At 47.6% G+C, this 18186-nt stretch overlaps 1 protein-coding gene across 2 annotated transcripts; it reads left to right on the top strand.

The window, feature by feature from the left end:
• The first annotated feature begins 15 nt into the window (after positions 1-15).
• GINS4 (GINS complex subunit 4) lies at positions 16-16890 on the top strand. 2 transcript variants are annotated; one of them, XM_077262188.1, is made up of 8 exons: positions 16-118; positions 1717-1830; positions 2754-2840; positions 2916-3029; positions 15406-15503; positions 15606-15694; positions 15818-15908; positions 16387-16890. In XM_077262188.1, the coding sequence occupies exons 2-8, from the start codon at positions 1738-1740 to the stop codon at positions 16481-16483; spliced, it is 669 nt and encodes a 222-aa protein (XP_077118303.1). In that variant the 5' UTR covers positions 16-118; positions 1717-1737; the 3' UTR covers positions 16484-16890. The 2 variants fall into 2 exon arrangements, with proteins under 2 accessions (XP_077118303.1, XP_077118304.1); XM_077262189.1 differs by lacking the exon at positions 16-118 and adding an exon at positions 973-1651.
• The last annotated feature ends 1296 nt before the right edge of the window (positions 16891-18186 follow it).

The raw sequence follows: 18186 nt of genomic DNA on the forward strand, positions 1-18186 counted from the left end.
TATTGCAGCTGACTTAAAAAAAAAAACACGGAACTTTACACGTAGTGACGTCATGTAATAGTTGGCGGGAAAAAGCGGAGTGGAAGGCAATGGGAGCGCAGCCTGCGGATCTGTGAGGGTAAGTGCGGCGAGTGCCTGAGGCCGGAGCCGGGCAGACAGCGTGTGCCTGAGTTCGGAGCCGCAGAGACAGCGTGTGCCTGAGTTCGGAGCCTCACAGACAGCGTGTGCCTGAGGCCGGAGCCGCGCAGACAGCGTGTGCCTGGGGCCGGAGCCGCGCAGACAGCGTGTGCCTGGGGCCGGAGCCGCGCAGACAGCGTGTGCCTGGGGCCGGAGCCGCGCAGACAGCGTGTGCCTGGGGCCGGAGCCGCGCAGACAGCGTGTGCCTGGGGCCGGAGCCGCGCAGACAGCGTGTGCCTGGGGCCGGAGCCGCGCAGACAGCGTGTGCCTGGGGCCGGAGCCGCGCAGACAGCGTGTGCCTGGGGCCGGAGCCGCGCAGACAGCGTGTGCCTGGGGCCGGAGCCGCGCAGACAGCGTGTGCCTGGGGCCGGAGCCGCGCAGACAGCGTGTGCCTGGGGCCGGAGCCGCGCAGACAGCGTGTGCCTGGGGCCGGAGCCGCGCAGACAGCGTGTGCCTGGGGCCGGAGCCGCGCAGACAGCGTGTGCCTGGGGCCGGAGCCGCGCAGACAGCGTGTGCCTGGGGCCGGAGCCGCGCAGACAGCGTGTGCCTGGGGCCGGAGCCGCGCAGACAGCGTGTGCCTGGGGCCGGAGCCGCGCAGACAGCGTGTGCATGAGGCCGGAGCCGTATTTTTTTGTTTTATTTTGAACTGGGCAAAGAGAGGTGATTTGAGCTTTTATATATTTTTTTAATATTCTTAAAACCCTTTTTTTTTTTACATGCTTGAGTTGTCTCCTTAGGAGACTTGATGCCTTGATCATCTGGTCGCTGGTGCTACACGTAGCTGCAGCCCTGCTCTGTGTAGCAGACATGATCATCTGCTATAATCTGTGGCCACCAGGCGGCGCTCATAGCAATCCGGCAATGACAACGACGGGGTCTCCTGCAGACGCTGGGTTGTCATGCCGACCCATCGTTGGCCCCGTAGTCATGTGACCGGAGCGCTGATGGGTGGAGCTAATGACGCGCATGAGATAACTGCCGCCGTCAGAGATTGACAGCAGCATTTAACATGTTAACAGCCGCGGGTGGATCGAGATTCCACCCCTGGCTGTTAGGGGCACAGGTCAACGGATCAGATCAGCTATCATGCAGCTCCGGCGCTGAGGGACAGTTGACCCATGATTTACCTATACGTCATAAGTCGTAAAGGGGTTAAATTGCAAAAACGTACAAAGGAGCAACTCCATTTGTGCTGGTCTGGTTCAGCGCCCCATCTTCTTCTGGTTCAGCACCCTGTTGTCTGGTCCTGTGACTCTTTGTCTACGGTGCTCCGGTGTCTGGTCTTGCGCCCCATCATCTTCTACTCTGGGGCCCTCACTTCTTTACTGGAGCTCAGACACCATTTTTCTGGTTTCCTTCCAGCTGTCGGAACCCCACCGTCCTAGCAGTTGTCACCCACCTCATAAATACCCCTTTTGAGGGATAAGCAGATGTCATTGAATGGGCGATTGCGTCTCTGCAGATCAGCATTGAGGTGCGGTATTTTTTTTTCATTATGTTGTGTTTTTTTAATGTTACTTCATTTGCTCTGGTTTTCAGGTGACAGCTGCGCTGTGTATCATGGAGGACGGGCCCGGACTATCGGACCAGGACTCGGATGCCGGCAGTGAGGAGGTGCTGACCCCCGCGGAGCTCATTAGTAAGCTGGAGGAGGTGAGAGCGCAGGATGTTACCGGGGACCAGACGCTCTGTCAGTTATTGTCAGGTCTCCCTTCTGTATGCACACAAGCTGCAAAAAAGCTGCGCTCCACTGCTATAATCAGATCCCCGCATTGGAGTGCCGGACTATCAGACTGTGATACTTCAAGGCATCACAATGAAACGTCAGATGGTTACTGGGTGGTCCGAGCACAAACCCATCAGGTTTTTTTTTTTGTTACTGACTTTTTGAGGTTGTCGCTTTGCATAGCAATATTAAAAATATGAGACCACCCCAGAAATCTGCTGTGGACGGGCCAGTAACCCATATGAATCGCCATTTTTCCATTAGGGCATCTTCTCCATAAAAAAACAAAACCATATGATACCATTGTGTAAAACCACACATGGCTCCATTGATGGAAAACTAAAAAAAAAAAAGTTACAGGTCTCAGAAAATGGTGACACAAAGCACATTTTGTTTCTAAAAACTTCTACATTCTTGTTAACCACTAAAATAATAATAAAACTAAACAATTTTGCCATCACTGTGACTGTAGTGACCTGGAGAATCAGGTGGTCGCACGGTGAGTCCGTGCATTGTGATCCGAGCTAGGACCGATTATCACGATCGCCTGAAAGAGCCCTAAGGGCGAAACCCCTTTGATAATGTAAAAGTCCCGATCATGGCGCCAGGGGACTTCAGCGATGTGCTGCAGTAATACCTCCACATACAGACCCTCTGGCTTTACATAATTAAAAGGTATGCGTTGCTGCAACCTTTTAATATATGTGGCATTTACACTACATTTATTTAACCCCTTCCATCACTATAATGCAATAATTTTGACACAGGTTTTGCAGATTGCAAAGCATAAATTCAGATGAAAATACACATGTTTACAGGTTGTTGTTTTTTTTTTCTCCTTCTATCGCAGGCCTGGCTGAATGAGAAGTTTGCCCCCGAACTCCTGGAGAGTAAATCTGAGATTGTGGAGTGTGTGATGGAGCAGCTGAATCATATGGTAAGTATGCCGGACCGCGGTTATCGCTGACGCTTTCCTGCTGTCACATTTACAGCTGACCGTTTATCTCCTCAGGAGCAAAATTTGCAACGAGCTCGACAAGGTGACCTGAAGATAAGTTTCCATCACATGGAGATAGAGAGGATCAGGTTCATGCTCAGCAGCTACCTGCGCAGCCGCTTAGTTAAGGTACCAGAAAAATGCCAAGTACAGGCGCCTACCCTCCACCTACCGGCTCCCACACTTTTTCGTGCAGCCTGCCTGCATGCTCAGGTCCTGGGTGTCCGTTTTCATGACCTGACCACTTGCAGTGCAGGATATGACAGTGGCTGCCTTGGTCCTGAGCTTGTATAAATGGTAGTTTAGTAACATATGACTCCTGTACTTTAAGTGGTTGGCCCAAAATGACACCACCCAGTGCTGAGAGCTCCACACATCATAAGATTTCGGGTCCTGTGTTCGCCATTTAGGTTACACACGCATGCTGCTGCGCTATTCATGGTCTATGGGACGGTCAAAGAGAGAGACAAGTACAGCACTTGACCATTTCAGTCAGTCTCATAGACAATGAATAGAGCAAAGGTGCACATGCGGGATAGCTGGTAAGTTATTGTTTTAGGTCACCCCTTTAAGCGCCACACCCCGACAATAGGCAAGTCATTCTTTGCGCCAGTGATATGATCACGGAGCGCCGATGGGTAGCCGTGACAGGTGGACGTCTTCTAAAGACCCCTGTGCCTGTTATTGCGGTACTGTTGTGAAAGCCAGCTTGTAGACCATGATTTTCACTATACATAGCAGAGCTTAAAATAGCGGATCACAGGTTCAAGTCCCCCTAAGGGGACTAACAAATACAGTAAAAAGGGATTTTTTATTTTTTTTTAAATGAGTTGAAACCACTCCCCTTTTTCCCCCATTAAAAATAAAGCAATTTAAAAAACACTTTTGGTATTGCTGTGTTTGCAAAAGTGTGATCTCTCAAATTACCTTGTATACTCGAGAATACAAGCCGACCCGAGTATAAGCCGAGACCCCTAATTTTGCAACAAAAAACTGAAAAAAAAAACCGTAATGACTCGAATATAAGCCTAGGGTGGGAAATGCAGCAGCTACTGGTAAATGTCAAAAATAAAAATAGATACCAATAAAAGTAAAATTAATTGAGACATCAGTAGGTTAAGTGTTTTTTGAATATCCATATTGAATCAAGAGCACCATATAATGCTTCATACAGTTCATGATGGGCCCCATAAGATGCTCCATACAAAATATGCCCCATATAATGCTCCATAAAATTTATGATGGGCCCCATAAAATGCTCCATGTTAACCCCTTCATGACCCAGCCTATTTTGGCCTTAATGACCTTGCCGTTTTTTGCAATTCTGACCAGTGTCCCTTTATGAGGTAATAACTCCGGAACGCTTCAACGGATCCTAGCGATTCTGAGATTGTTTTTTCGTGACATATTGGGCTTCATATTAGTGGTAAATTTAGGTCGATAATTTCTGAGTTTATTTGTGAAAAAAACGGAAATTTGGCGAAAATTTTGAAAATTTCGCAATTTTCACATTTTGAATTTTTATTCTGTTAAACCAGAGAGTTATGTGACACAAAATAGTTAATAAATAACATTTCCCACATGTCTACTTTACATCAGCACAATTTTGGAAACAAATTTTTTTTTTTGCTAGGAAGTTATAAGGGTTAAAATTTGACCAGTGATTTCTCATTTTTACAACAAAATTTACAAAACCATTTTTTTTTTAGGGACCACCTCACATTTGAAGTCAGTTTGAGGGTTCTATATGGCTGAAAATACCCAAAAGTGACACCATTCTAAAAACTGCACCCCTCAAGGTGCTCAAAACCACATTCAAGAAGTTTATTAACCCTTCAGGTGTTTCACAGCAGCAGAAGCAACATGGAAGTAAAAAATGAACATTTAACTTTTTAGTCACAAAAAATGATCTTTTAGCAACAATTTTTTTATTTTCCCAAGGGTAAAAGGAGAAACTGGACCACGGACGTTGTTGTACAATTTGTCCTGAGTACGCTGATACCTCATATGTGGGGGTAAACCACTGTTTGGGCGCACGGCAGGGCTCGGAAGGGAAGGAGCGCCATTTGACTTTTTGAATGAAAAATTATCTCCATCGTTAGCGGACACCATGTCGCGTTTGGAGAGCCCCCGTGTGCCTAAACATTGGAGCTCCTCCGCAAGTGACCCCATTTTGGAAACTAGACCCCCCAAGGAACTTATCTAGAGGCATAGTGAGCACTTTAAACCCCCAGGTACTTCACAAATTGATCCGCAAAAATGAAAAAGTACTTTTTTTTCACACAAAATTTCTTTTAGCCTCAATTCTTTCATTTTCACATGGGCAACAGGATAAAATGGATCCTAAAATTTGTTGGGCAATTTCTCCTGAGTACACCGATACCTCATATGTGGGGGTAAACCACTGTTTGGGTGCACGGCAAGGCTCGGAAGGGGAGGCGTGCCATTTGACTTTTTGAATGGAAAATTAGCTCCAATCGTTAGCGGACACCATGTCGCGTTTGGAGAGCCCCTGTGTGCCTAAACATTGGAGCTCCCCTACAAGTGACCCCATTTTGGAAACTAGACCCCCCAAGGAACTTATCTAGATGCATAGTGAGCACTTATAACCCCAAGGTGCTTCACAGAAGTTTATAACGCAGAGCCGTGAAAATAAAAAATAATTTTTCTTTCCTCAAAAATGATTTTTAGCCCAGAATTTTTTATTTTCCCAAGGGTAATAGGAGAAATTGGACCCCAAATGTTGTTGTCCAGTTTCTCCTGAGTATGCTGATACCCCATATGTGGGGGTAAACCACTGTTTGGGCGCACGGCAGGGCTCGGAAGGGAAGGCACGCCATTTGGCTTTTTGAATGGAAAATTAGCTCCAATCATTAGCGGACACCATGTCGCGTTTGGAGAGCCCCTGTGTGCCTAAACATTGGAGCTCCCGCACAAGTGACTCCATTTTGGAAACTAGACCTCCCAAGGAACTAATCTAGATGTGTGGTGAGCACTTTGAACCCCCAAGTGCTTCACAGAAGTTTATAACGCAGAGCCATGAAAATAAAAAATAATTTTTCTTTTCTCAAAAATGATTTTTTTAGCCCACAATTTTTTATTTTCCCAAGGGTAACAGGAGAAATTGGACCCCAAAAGTTGTTGTCCAGTTTCTCCTGAGTATGCTGATACCCCATATGTGGGGGTAAACCACTGTTTTGGCACACGTCGGGGTTCGGAAGGGAAGTAGTGACGTTTTGAAATGCAGACTTTGATGGAATGCTCTGCGGGCGTCAGGTTGCGTTTGCAGAGCCCCTGATGTGCCTAAACAGTAGGAACTCCCCACAAGTGACTCCACTTTGGAAACTAGACCCCCAAGGGAACTTATCTAGATGTGTGGTGAGCACTTTGAACCCCCAAGTGCTTCACAGAAGTTTATAACGCAGAGCCGTGAAAATAATAAATGTGTTTCCTTTCCTCAAAAATATTTTTTAGCCCAGAATTTTTTATTTTTGCAAGAGTAACAGGAGAAATTGGACCCCAAAAGTTGTTGTCCAGTTTCTCCTGAGTACACTGATACCCCATATGTGGGGGTAAACCACTGTTTGGGCATATGCCGGGGCTCAGAATGGAAGTAGTGACGTTTTGGAATGCAGACTTTGATGGAATGGTCTGCGGGCATCATGTTACGTGTGCAGAGCCCCTGATATGCCTAAACAGTAGAAACCCCCCACAAGTGACCCCATTTTGGAAACTAGACCCCCCAAGGAACTTATCTAGATGTGTGATGAGCACGTTCAACCCCCAAGTGCTTCACAGAAGTTTACAACGCAGAGCCGTGAAAATAAAAAATCATTTTTCTTTCCTCAAAAAATGTTTTAGCAAGTAATTTTTTATTTTTGCAAGGGTAACAGGAGAAATTGGACCCCAACAGTTGTTGCCCAGTTTGTCCTGAGTACGCTGGTATCCCAAATGTGGGGGTACACCACTGTTTGGGCGCACGTTGGGGCTTGGAAGGGAGGGAGCACCATTTGACTTTTTGAACGCAAGATTGGCTGGAATCAATGGTGGCGCCATGTTGCGTTTGGAGACCCCTGATGTGCCTAAACAGTGGAAACCCCTCAATTCTAACTTCAACACTAACCCCAACACACCCCTAATCCTAATCCCAACTGTAGCCATAACCCTAATCACAACCCTATCCCCAACACACCCCTAACCACAACCCTAACCGCAACACACCCGTAACCCTAATTCCAACCCTAACCCTAATCCCAACCCTAACCACAACTGTAACCCCAACACACCCCTAACCCTATCCGTAACCATAACCACAAGCCTAATCTTAACCCTATTTCCAACCCTAGCCCTATTTCCAACCCTAACCCTAAGGCTATGTGCCCACGTTGCGGATTCGTGTGAGATTTTTCCGCACGATTTTTGAAAAATCTGCAGGTAAAAGGCACTGCGTTTTACCTGCAGATTTACAGCAGATTTCCAGTGTTTTTTTCTGCGGATTTCACCTGCGGATTCCTATTGAGGAACAGGTGTAAAACGCTGCGGAATCCGCACAATGAATTGACATGCTGCGGAAAATACAACGCAGCGTTTCTGCACGGAATTTTCCGCACCATGGGCACAGTGGATTTGGTTTTCCATAGGTGTACATGGTACTGTAATCCTGATGGAAAACTGCTACGAATTCGCAGCGGCGAATTCGCAGCGGCTAATCCGCTGCGGATCCGCGGCCAATCCGCTGCGGATCCGCGGCCAATCCGCTGCGGATCCGCAGCCAAATCCGCACTGTGTGCACATGCCATAACCCTAACCCTACCCGTAACCCTAACCCTACCCCTAACCCTACCCCTAGTTCTAACCCTAGTTCTAACCCTAACCCTAGTGGAAAACGAAAAAAAAAAAAAAATTTTCTTTATTTTATTATTGTCCCTATGGGGGTGATAAAGGGGGGGGGGGGTTATTTATTTTTTTTATTTTGATCGCTGTGATAGAACCTACCACAGCGATCAAAATGTACCTGTAAGGAATCTGCCGGCTGGCAGATTCGGCAGGCGCACTGAGCATGCGCCCGCCATTTTGGAAGATGGCGGCGCCCAGCGAGGAGACGTACAGACACCGGGAGGATCGGTAAGTATGAAGGGGTGGTGGGGGGGGTGGATCGGAGCACAGGGGGGGTGAATACAAACAAGGAGGGAGCGGACAGGAGGACGGGGGAGCCGGCAGGCGGACGGAGGGGACCGGACCCCATAACGGAGGACTGGGGGGGCGATCGGTGGGTGTGGGGGGGGTCACTTGAGTATTTCCAGCCATGGCCGATGATATTGCAGCATCGGCCATGGCTGGATTGTAATATTTCACCAGTTTTTTAGGTGAAATATTACAAATCGCTCTGATTGGCAGTTTCACTTTCAACAGCCAATCAGAGCGATCGTAGCCACGGGGGGGTGAAGCCACCCCCCCCTGGGCTGAAGCACCACTCCCCCTGTCTCAGCAGATCGGGTAAAATCGGAGTTAACCCTTTCACCCGATCTGCAGGGACGCGATCATTCCATGACGCATACGCTGCGTCATAGGTCGGATTGGCACAGACTTTCATGACGCAGCGTATGCGTCAAAGGTCGGGAAGGGGTTAAAATATGCCCCATATAATGCTGCATAAATGTTGATTATGGCCCCATAAGATGCTCCATATAAAAAATGTGCCCCATATAATGCTCCATACAGTTCATTATGGCCCCATAAGATGCTCCATATAACAATGTGTCACATGTAAAGCTGCTACAATTAAAAAAAAAAAATGACATACTCGCCTCTCTTGCTGCCCGCTGCTCCTCAGTGTCCCGTCTCTCCGCACTGACTGTTCAGGCAGAGGGCGGCGCGCACACTAATACGTCATCGCACCCTCTGACCTGAACAGTCACTGCAGAGGACGCGGAAGACGGAGCTGCGTTGGAGCGAGGAAAGGTGAATATTAAATACTCACCTGCTCCCGGCGCGGTCAGCGCTTCTCCCGGACAGATGATCTCCGGCAGCCGGCAGCTTCTTCCTCTGTTCAGCTGTCACTGCTACCGCTCATTACAATAATGAATATGCGGCTCCACCCCTATGGGAGTGACGTCCATATTGATTACTTTAATGAGCGGTACCACGTGACCGCTGAACAGAGGAAGAAGGTGCCGGCGCCGGAGACCAAGGGATATGCAGGGACCGCATCAAGAGCGCCAGGAGCAGGTGAGTATGTGACCGTCGTCGCTCCCCCTCACCCGCCGCCGACCCCCCCCCCCCGCCGACCATGACTCGAGTATAAGCCGAGAGGGGCACTTTTAGCTCCCAAAAATAGGCTGAAAATCTCGGCTTATATATGAATTGATTTTTTTGGACGCCACAACATTGCAATAAGAGGCAATCAAATCATTATATCTACCATAACATTGTATCTGTAAAAATGTCAGCTCTGAGTGCAAAAAATAAGCAGTCACAGAGCCCCATAGTCCAAAAAATGAAAGCATTGCGGGTCTCAGAAAATGACGACAAAAGCAAATTTTTCTTTCTCTATCGCTTCATTGAGACCATGGTTGTATGCTGCTGACACTAGGCAAAAAAGTGAGCTCCTCCTCAGCATGGTCCACCCACCAACTGGCACGAAGCTAATCATCTAACCAGTTTTAGCTTCGTGTTAGCAAGATGTGAAAAAGACAAGGCACAAGTAGGATCCAAATCCATCAGTAGTACTGTAAAAAGACTTGGCAGTCAGTCGGTGAATTCAGATAAAAAAAACAAATGAGCCGTTTTGGTCAATACTAAACCTTCATCAGTCATCTGGATAAAAGGGATACTGTGTGCTGCAGCTCCAGTTGAGGGTCTGCGGTATGTGCTGCTCAGACTGGAAGTGCTTACTTCAAGGAAAACCCCCTGAACAGATTGTCCAGAAAAAGATCCAACAGGTTCTCTTATGCATGACGGGACTCTACCACATGGGAGCTCTCGGGGCTCTCCACAGTCGAAGACGCTTGGGTCAGAGAGGTCATCTTCTTGCAATACAAGATAGTTTACTTCTCTGCACCAAAACCATTTTTTCGAGTTCCGCCCCAACAGACTCATCCCAGGATTTTTTAAAGCCATTTTATTGTTTCTTCATTTAGGCGTCATCGTCCCAGTTCCTCCACAAAGTTTTATTCAAATCTTTTTAAGGTTTCCTAGAAAGATGGTTCCGTTTGTCACATCCTGGATCTCAAGCGCCTAAACAAATGAGTATGTTTGCATAAATTCAGAATGGAGTCGAGGATGGCCTCCATGGAAACCAAGGAATTCATATGCTCAGTGGATATCCAGGACGCTCATCACCACATTTCCGGGTCACCAGAAGTTTCTTCGCTTTGCAGTACAACCGGATCACTTTCAGTTTGTGGCCTTCTGTTTGGGCTGGTCATTGCACCCAGAGTCTTCACGAAGATATGGGAGCTGTCATGGCTATTCTACGTGCCGAGGGGAATCCTAGTCATTCTCCTACATGCCGATATCCTAGTCAAGGCTCCAACTTTCTCTGCAACTCTGGAGAACCTACAGATCACTCTCGATACCCTCTACCGAATTGGGTGGATAACCGACACACCAAAGTCATCCCAGCACAGCGCTTAATCTTCCTGAACATGCTCTTCAACACAAGGCTCTATAAAATTCTTTCTTCCAAAGGACAAAATCTCTGCCCTCCATCAAGGCACCCTTGCCAAGAAGCGCTCTTCTCCACGATCTCTGCGCTTTTGCATGTGTCCTGGGACGGATGGTATCCACCACAGAGGCGATTCTCTTCAGCCAGTTCCATTCAAGACTACTGGAACTTGCTCTCCTGTCTCAGTGGAACAGGACTATCCCCTCTCTGAACTGACAGTTCTCCCTTCCGAATCAGGTCAAGCAGTCTCTAGCCTGGTGACTGTCACCCCTTTATTCTCTGTGGATGATCGTTTCTATTGATTCATTGTCAGGTTGTGACAACCGGTGCCAGTCTCCTTGGCTAGTGGGCACTTTATTGGAACCTCACTGTTCAAGGTCATTGGAACAAACATGAATCCTCCTTTCCCATCAATATCCTTGAGATCAGAGCCATTCGTCTGGCTCTCCGCCAATGGCAGGACCTCCTGGCGACGGGCCTCCATGCATCCAGTCAGACAACACCACAACTGTAGCATACATAAACCATCAAGGAGGAATCTGGTGCTGTTAAGCTCTTGTGGAAGTCACTCGGATCCTCACCTGGGCAGAACAGATGGCCGGCCAAATCAGCTTTTCATATACCTGGAGTAGACAATTAGGCTGCCAACTCTCTAAGTCACGAGGGGCTGGCAGTGGGAGAGTGGTCTCTTCATCCATTCATATTCGCCCAGATCGGTCACCGATGGGGCACCTCCGACATTAAAATGATGGAATCCAGATTGAACAACAAGGTTCCCCTGTTTGTTTCCAGAGCTCGAGACCCGCTCGCTCTCTGCTCCAATGCTCTGGTTTTTCCCTGGTCCCAGTTCGCTTTTCCTTTATCTTTTCCCCCTGCTTCCTCCTCCTCCCAGAGTGATCAAAAAGATTAAGGCAGAAGGTGTTCCAGGCATCCTTTGTAGCTCCGAATTGGCCCAGAAGGTCCTGGTACTCTTGATTAGTCATTATGATCGCGGACTGCCCAGACCTACTATCCCAGAGTCCCCTCTTCCACCAGAATTCTCAGTCTCTCAGGTTAATGTCATGGCTGCTGAGGCCACAGTGTTGAGACTCTCAGGTTTTTCAGATCAGGTCATCCAAACCATGATCAAGGCCCGCAAACCTTCCTCCTCCCGTTTCTATCACCGTACCTGGAAGGACTTTTTCAGTTGGTGTGAATCCAATCACACCACCCCATGATCTTCTCCCTCCTATCCCTCTCGGCCTTCTTGTAGTCTAGCCTTAAAGGCCCCGTCTCACATAGCGATTTACCAACGATCACGACCAGCGATACGACCTGGCCGTGATCGTTGGTAAGTCGTTGTGTGGTCGCTGGGGAGCTGTCACACAGACCGCTCTCCCCAGCGACCAACGATCAGGGGAACGACTTCGGCATCGTTGAAACTGTCTTCAACGATGCCGAAGTCCCCCTGCAGCACCCGGGTAACCAGGGTAAACATCGGGTTACTAAGCGCAGGGCCGCGCTTAGTAACCCGATGTTTACCCTGGTTACCAAAAAAAACAAACAGTACATACTCGCCTTTCGGTGTCCAGGTCCCTTGCCGTCTGCTTCCTGCTCTGACTGAGCCGCCGTACAGTGAGAGCACAGCAGTGACGTCACTGCTGTGCTCTCACTTCTCACTGTACGGCCGGCAGTCAGTGAGAGCAGGAAGCAGACGGCAAGGGACCTGGACACCGAAAGGCGAGTATGTAGTGTTTGTTTTTTTTGGTAACCAGGGTAAACATCGGGTTACTAAGCGCGGCCCTGCGCTTAGTAACCCGATGTTTACCCTGGTTACCCGGGTGCTGCAGGGGGACTTCGGCATCGTTGAAGACAGTTTCAACGATGCCGAAGTCGTTCCCCTGATCGTTGGTCGCTGGGGAGAGCGGTCTGTGTGACAGCTCCCCAGCGACCACACAACGACTTACCAACGATCACGGCCAGGTCGTAAGTCGTTGTGTGGTCGCTGGGGAGCTGTCACACAGACCGCTCTCCCCAGCGACCAACGATCAGGGGAACGACTTCGGCATCGTTGAAACTGTCTTCAACGATGCCGAAGTCCCCCTGCAGCACCCGGGTAACCAGGGTAAACATCGGGTTACTAAGCGCAGGGCCGCGCTTAGTAACCCGATGTTTACCCTGGTTACCAAAAAAAACAAACACTACATACTCGCCTTTCGGTGTCCAGGTCCCTTGCCGTCTGCTTCCTGCTCTCACTGACTGCCGGCCGTACAGTGAGAAGTGAGAGCACAGCAGTGACGTCACTGCTGTGCTCTCACTGTACGGCGGCTCAGTCAGAGCAGGAAGCAGACGGCAAGGGACCTGGACACCGAAAGGCGAGTATGTACTGTTTGTTTTTTTTGGTAACCAGGGTAAACATCGGGTTACTAAGCGCGGCCCTGCGCTTAGTAACCCGATGTTTACCCTGGTTACCAGTGAAGACATCGCTGGATCGGTGTCACACACACCGATTCAGCGATGTCAGCGGGGCCTCAGCGACCAAAAAAAGGTCCAGGCCATTCCGACACGACCAGCGATCTCGCAGCAGGGGCCTGATCGCTGGTACGTGTCACACATAGCGAGATCGCTATGGAGGTCGCTGTTGCGTCACAAAACTTGTGACTCAGCAGCGATCTCGCTAGCGATCTCGCTATGTGAGACGGGGCCTTAAGTCCGATCTTGCTCTCAAATTTCTTAAGGGTCAGGTCTCTGCTTTGTTCATCCTGTTCCAAAAAAAACTTGGCCTCTTGCTCCGCTCAAGACCCTTGTCCAGGGCCTGGCCCATTCGGTTCCCCCCTAATGTCCCCCTGTGGAGCCGTGAGACTTCAACTTGGTCCTTGACCTTCTTCAGTGTTCTCAGTTTTGAGCCTCTTAGGAACATCTCTTTACTTCTCTCCGAGATGTTGTCCTTTTCTAGTGGGCATCACTTCCATCAGACTGGTGTCTGAACTGGCAGCCCTCTCCTGCCGCTCTCCCTTCCTCATTCTCCTTCAGGACAAAGTAGTCACGCAGCGATTTTCCCCCCCCTTACTTCCAAAGGTGGTATTGGCTTTTCATCTCATCAAGAAAATTTGTATCTCCGTTTTAGGCGATCTGATTCCAACTTCTTTTCCTTAAGATACCCAGAAGGGCCTGCCAGCATCCAAAGTGACTATCGCTTGTTGGATCTAGTCAGCAGTTTTGGAAGCATATTGGACAAAGAACTTAACACATACCCCCAGGGTTACGGCTCATTCCACTTGGTCAGTGGGGGGGCTTCACGGGCCGTGAGTCACCACGCCTCCACTGCAGGTTTGTAAGGTGGCTACCTAGTCTTATGTTCACACTTTGTCAGAGTTCATACCTATGCCTTGGCAGATGCCAGCCTAGGCAGGAGGGTTCTCCAGGTGGCAGTTGCCAGTCTCCTGACCTGAAGGAAATATGCATACTTTGTGGTTTTACTAATTAACTATTGTTGATTTTCCCACCCTTGGGACTGCTTTGGGACATTTCCTGTGTCCCCCAATGAAGTGATAGAGGATTTTTGGGTACTCACCGTAAAGTCCCTTTCTCAGAGTCTTCTTTGGGGGATACAACACCCTTGCTATGCATTATGTTTTGTTCTTTTATGTGTTGCTTCTCCTACTGCTTCTTCACTAACGGTTTAGCTTTGTGCCAATCTTTGGGTGTACTCTGCTGAGGAGGTGCCTACCTTTTTGTGCGTAGTGTCCGCTTCCTACTGGCAGCAGCATACACTGATGGTATTCTTTGTCCCCCAAAGAAAGCTCAGAGAAAGGGATTTTATGGTGAGTACCCAAAAACCTTTTTTTTTTTTTTTTCCATCTATAATATGCAGATTTCCCAATTTATTTATTTTTCACCACTTAAACCAAAAAGTAATAAACTAATATATTTGGTATCTGCTTAATTGTACTGACTTGCAGAATTATATTGCCAGGTCAGTTTTACCATATAGTGAAGGCTACGTTCACATTTGCGGCCAGCGCCGCAGCGTCGGGCGCCGCAGCGGCGCCGCATGCGTCATGCGCCCCTATATTTAACATGGGGGCGCATGGACATGCGGCGCACTTGCGTTTTGCGCCGCATGCGTCGCTGCGGCGCCCGCGTCGGGTCGCAGAGGACGCAGCAAGTTGCATTTTTGCTGCGTCCAAATTCAATGAAAAAAACGACGCATGCGGCGCAAAACGCAGCGTTGTGCATGCGTTTTGCTGCGTTTTTGTTTGCGTTGTGCGCTGCGGCGCCGACGCTGCGGCGCACAACGCAAATGTGAACGTAGCCTGAACATGGTAACTAAAACATCCAGAAAAAAACTATTGTAGAATTGCACGTTTTTTTGCAATTTTGACGCACTAGGGTTTTTTTCCCCGCTTTCCAGTGCATCACATGACCAATTGAATTGTGTCAATTAAAAGCACAACGCTTCCCGTAAAAAAACAAGCCCAAATACCGCCATATCGACAGAAAAATAAAAAGTTATGACTCTTAGAAGGGAAGAAAAAATGAAAAACCGGAAATTGGCTGCAGCGTTAAGGGTTTTAAGTCCCTCCTCTCTGTAATCCTTGTCCTCCTATGAAGCCCAGTGACCAGTAATTTCTCTATATACAGCAGTACTCTTGTATTTAAGAATTTATTACCTCTTTTCAGTGCATTTTTATGGTAAAGTGGTGTCCTTCAACACTAAAACTCGTCCTGCACTCAAGCCTCTATTCGGTGATGAGGCTGGAAAAAAAAAAGTTATGGTTCTTGGAAGAAGTTGAGGAAAAACAAAACTGAAAATAATGAGTTAAGCAGAATGTGATTATATTCTTCCCGTCTTCTTAGATTGAGACGTTTTTCCCGCATGTTCTGGAGAAGGAGAAGTCACGAGAAGAGAGTGAGCCACCACATCTGTCTCCAGAGGAATTTGCCTTTGCCAAGGAGTGAGTGCTGCTCGTCCAAGTACAATACCAAAAACTAGGATTGGGGCTGCGTCTGTGGGTAATGAATCAGTATGGCATACTAAGAAAATCTCCCTATTGCAGGTATATGACAAACACCGAGACTTTACTGAAGAACGTGGCCCTCCGTCACATGCCCCCAAATCTGCAGTCGGTGGACCTGCTGAAATGTGGTAAGTAGCGCCCTCGGCATTTATGGAAAAGATGACGGTGATCTGACAGGAGCATGCTGGTGACATTGCGACCCCCCCACATACCAGCCTCGTTAAATATGTAATGTGATACTCTTCTTGCAGTCCCCAAACCAAACCTGGACTCGTTTGTGTTCCTGAAGGTGAAGCAGGCCCAGGAGAGCATCCTGGTGGAGCCAGAGACTGATGAGCAGAGGTGAGGGAGATTTCTGTAATTGAATTTGACATTTCTACCTGATAAGTAAACTTCAGAGATGTTTCCTCTTACTTGATGGGTCATCTGAAGAGGAATATTGTGCGGCATATTGGTAGTAAAAAGACGCGTAAGATACGTGCGTTCTTGCTGCATTTATTTTACACGCATTTTTGTTGCCTATTGCTTTTTCCACGATCATTAGTATTGATGAAACGGGCTGCAAAAACGCCATTTGCTTATTTTTTTGGCGGATTTTTAACTGCTTAATCCGGCACCAGATTAGTAAAAGTAATGTCGTCTTTACGTCGCTGAAACTTTCAGTGCATAAATTGACGTTGGGTATAAAATTTGCGTGTCGTTTCTTTGCAATGCAGCTGGTAATATGTTAAGTCTGCACATAGCCACAGTAAATCTGCTTAGGTTTGGGCATTTCCTAAGTTTTTCTAAGTCTCCATCTAAAACTTTTGTCTGCCAACAGTGAATACACCATAGATATGGAGGTGGGCTCTCAGCACCTTATTCGATATCGCACAATAGCCCCTCTTGTGGCCTCCGGAGCTGTGAATCTCATCTGAGTCATCGTCAATGCAGCGTTGTGATCCCGAGGAAATCTTCAAAAACGCCTTAACGTTGCATAGTGCAATACTCGGTGTGACCAGTAGGGGGCAGGTGTAGTGTACTGGATGATGCCACCGTTAATGTGCTGCGTCCCTCACATAATGGTGCTGGTTATATTGTGGAATATTCCTACAGACTTTCTATGGATGTTGGTATTTTTTTACCATCCTCCTTTAAATCTGAAGTTTAATGGCGACTTGAGAGACTGAAGAGGTCATAAATGTCAGCGATGATTGATGTGATAGCTGAGATCCCAACATCTCTACCAGGTGTACGGTGCTTGCTGCGTTATGATACAGAACTGTTGTTCCGACCAATTATCTGTAAAATATGAAGAAATAAAATAGATCTTTATGTTTTTGTACATTTGTCAGTCCCATGGTTTGATTTCTCTTGAGGCCAAGAATTAGTTTGTTCTCGCTCCTCTTCTCCGATCCCAAGAATCTCCTATCAATCTGCAGACTGATATCTTAGGAACGCTCCAAGATAAAGTACAGACCTGCTGGAACGAGAAATGTAAGAAGGACCACACAACTATGATCTCGGTGTGCAGATAGGGGTAAAGGAAACCCTGGCACTATTAACCATTCTATGCTATAGTCACTATTGACTGCAGCATCTAAGGGGTTAAACGGCCAGAGTCAGTGCCAACACGCAGCAGGGTGTCAGCCATAGCTGATAGCTGTGGCATTGTCACCCTGTATCTCAGGTCAATAAAAAGGCTTATTGGTGGTCACTAGTGATGAGCGAACGTGTTGTTAAGGTGTTATCTGAGCATGCTGGTGTGCTGTACGAGTAACTTTGGCATGCTCGAAAGATATATTCAAGTTCCCGCGGCTGTTGGACAGACACAACACATACAGGGATCTCCTGTTTGGTAGACAATCCCTGCATGTGTTGTGGCTGTCGAACAGCCGCGAGACATGCAGCCGCAGGGACTCAAACATACTATTCAAGCACGCCAAAGTCGCCCAGATAACGCCTTATCCGAGCATGTGTGCTCATTGCTCGTGGTCTCTAAGGGGCTAAAATGAGTGGTAACCCCTCTATAGAAAGCAGATAACAGGATCCGCCATTTTTAAAAGGTGATGCCACAGCTCACCTCCTCCCCCTACCTGCTCAATAACCTGTGCCCAGATAAAAGCATGCTCAGTTTATACTACTGTACAAACCAATAGGATCTGAATCAGTTTATTGCTACTTACGTCCTGTGAAGAACAGAAAAAAGGAGTCTAGGTTTAGGCCTAGTGGTCAGTGTGACAATTTCAGGTTTTTATTTATTTTTATTATTAAATCTATATTTTATACCATAATAACCCGACCTAAACAGGTCATTCCTAATGGCCAGCGTTAGCGGTATTCCCATCTCCAAAATCCTCTCTCAATATGTAAAGATGGTAATATTAGCAAATTAGAAATGTAATATAGTCCTTCTGATGAGCTGTGTAGCTTACCCCATGTACAGGGCATTGCAGTAGCTTAGGCATCCATGGTTACGACCACTCGTATAGTGAGTTATTTGATTAGTGATCGTAACCATGGATACCTAAGCTACTATAATGCCCGGCGCATTGGGTAAGTAACACAGTGAATCAGAAGTACTATACTACATTACTAAACGGAGACATTTGCTAATATTATTACATATTATAGGATCTTA

Source organism: Ranitomeya variabilis, chromosome 5, assembly GCF_051348905.1.
Source record: "Ranitomeya variabilis isolate aRanVar5 chromosome 5, aRanVar5.hap1, whole genome shotgun sequence".
Taxonomy (NCBI): domain Eukaryota; kingdom Metazoa; phylum Chordata; class Amphibia; order Anura; family Dendrobatidae; genus Ranitomeya; species Ranitomeya variabilis.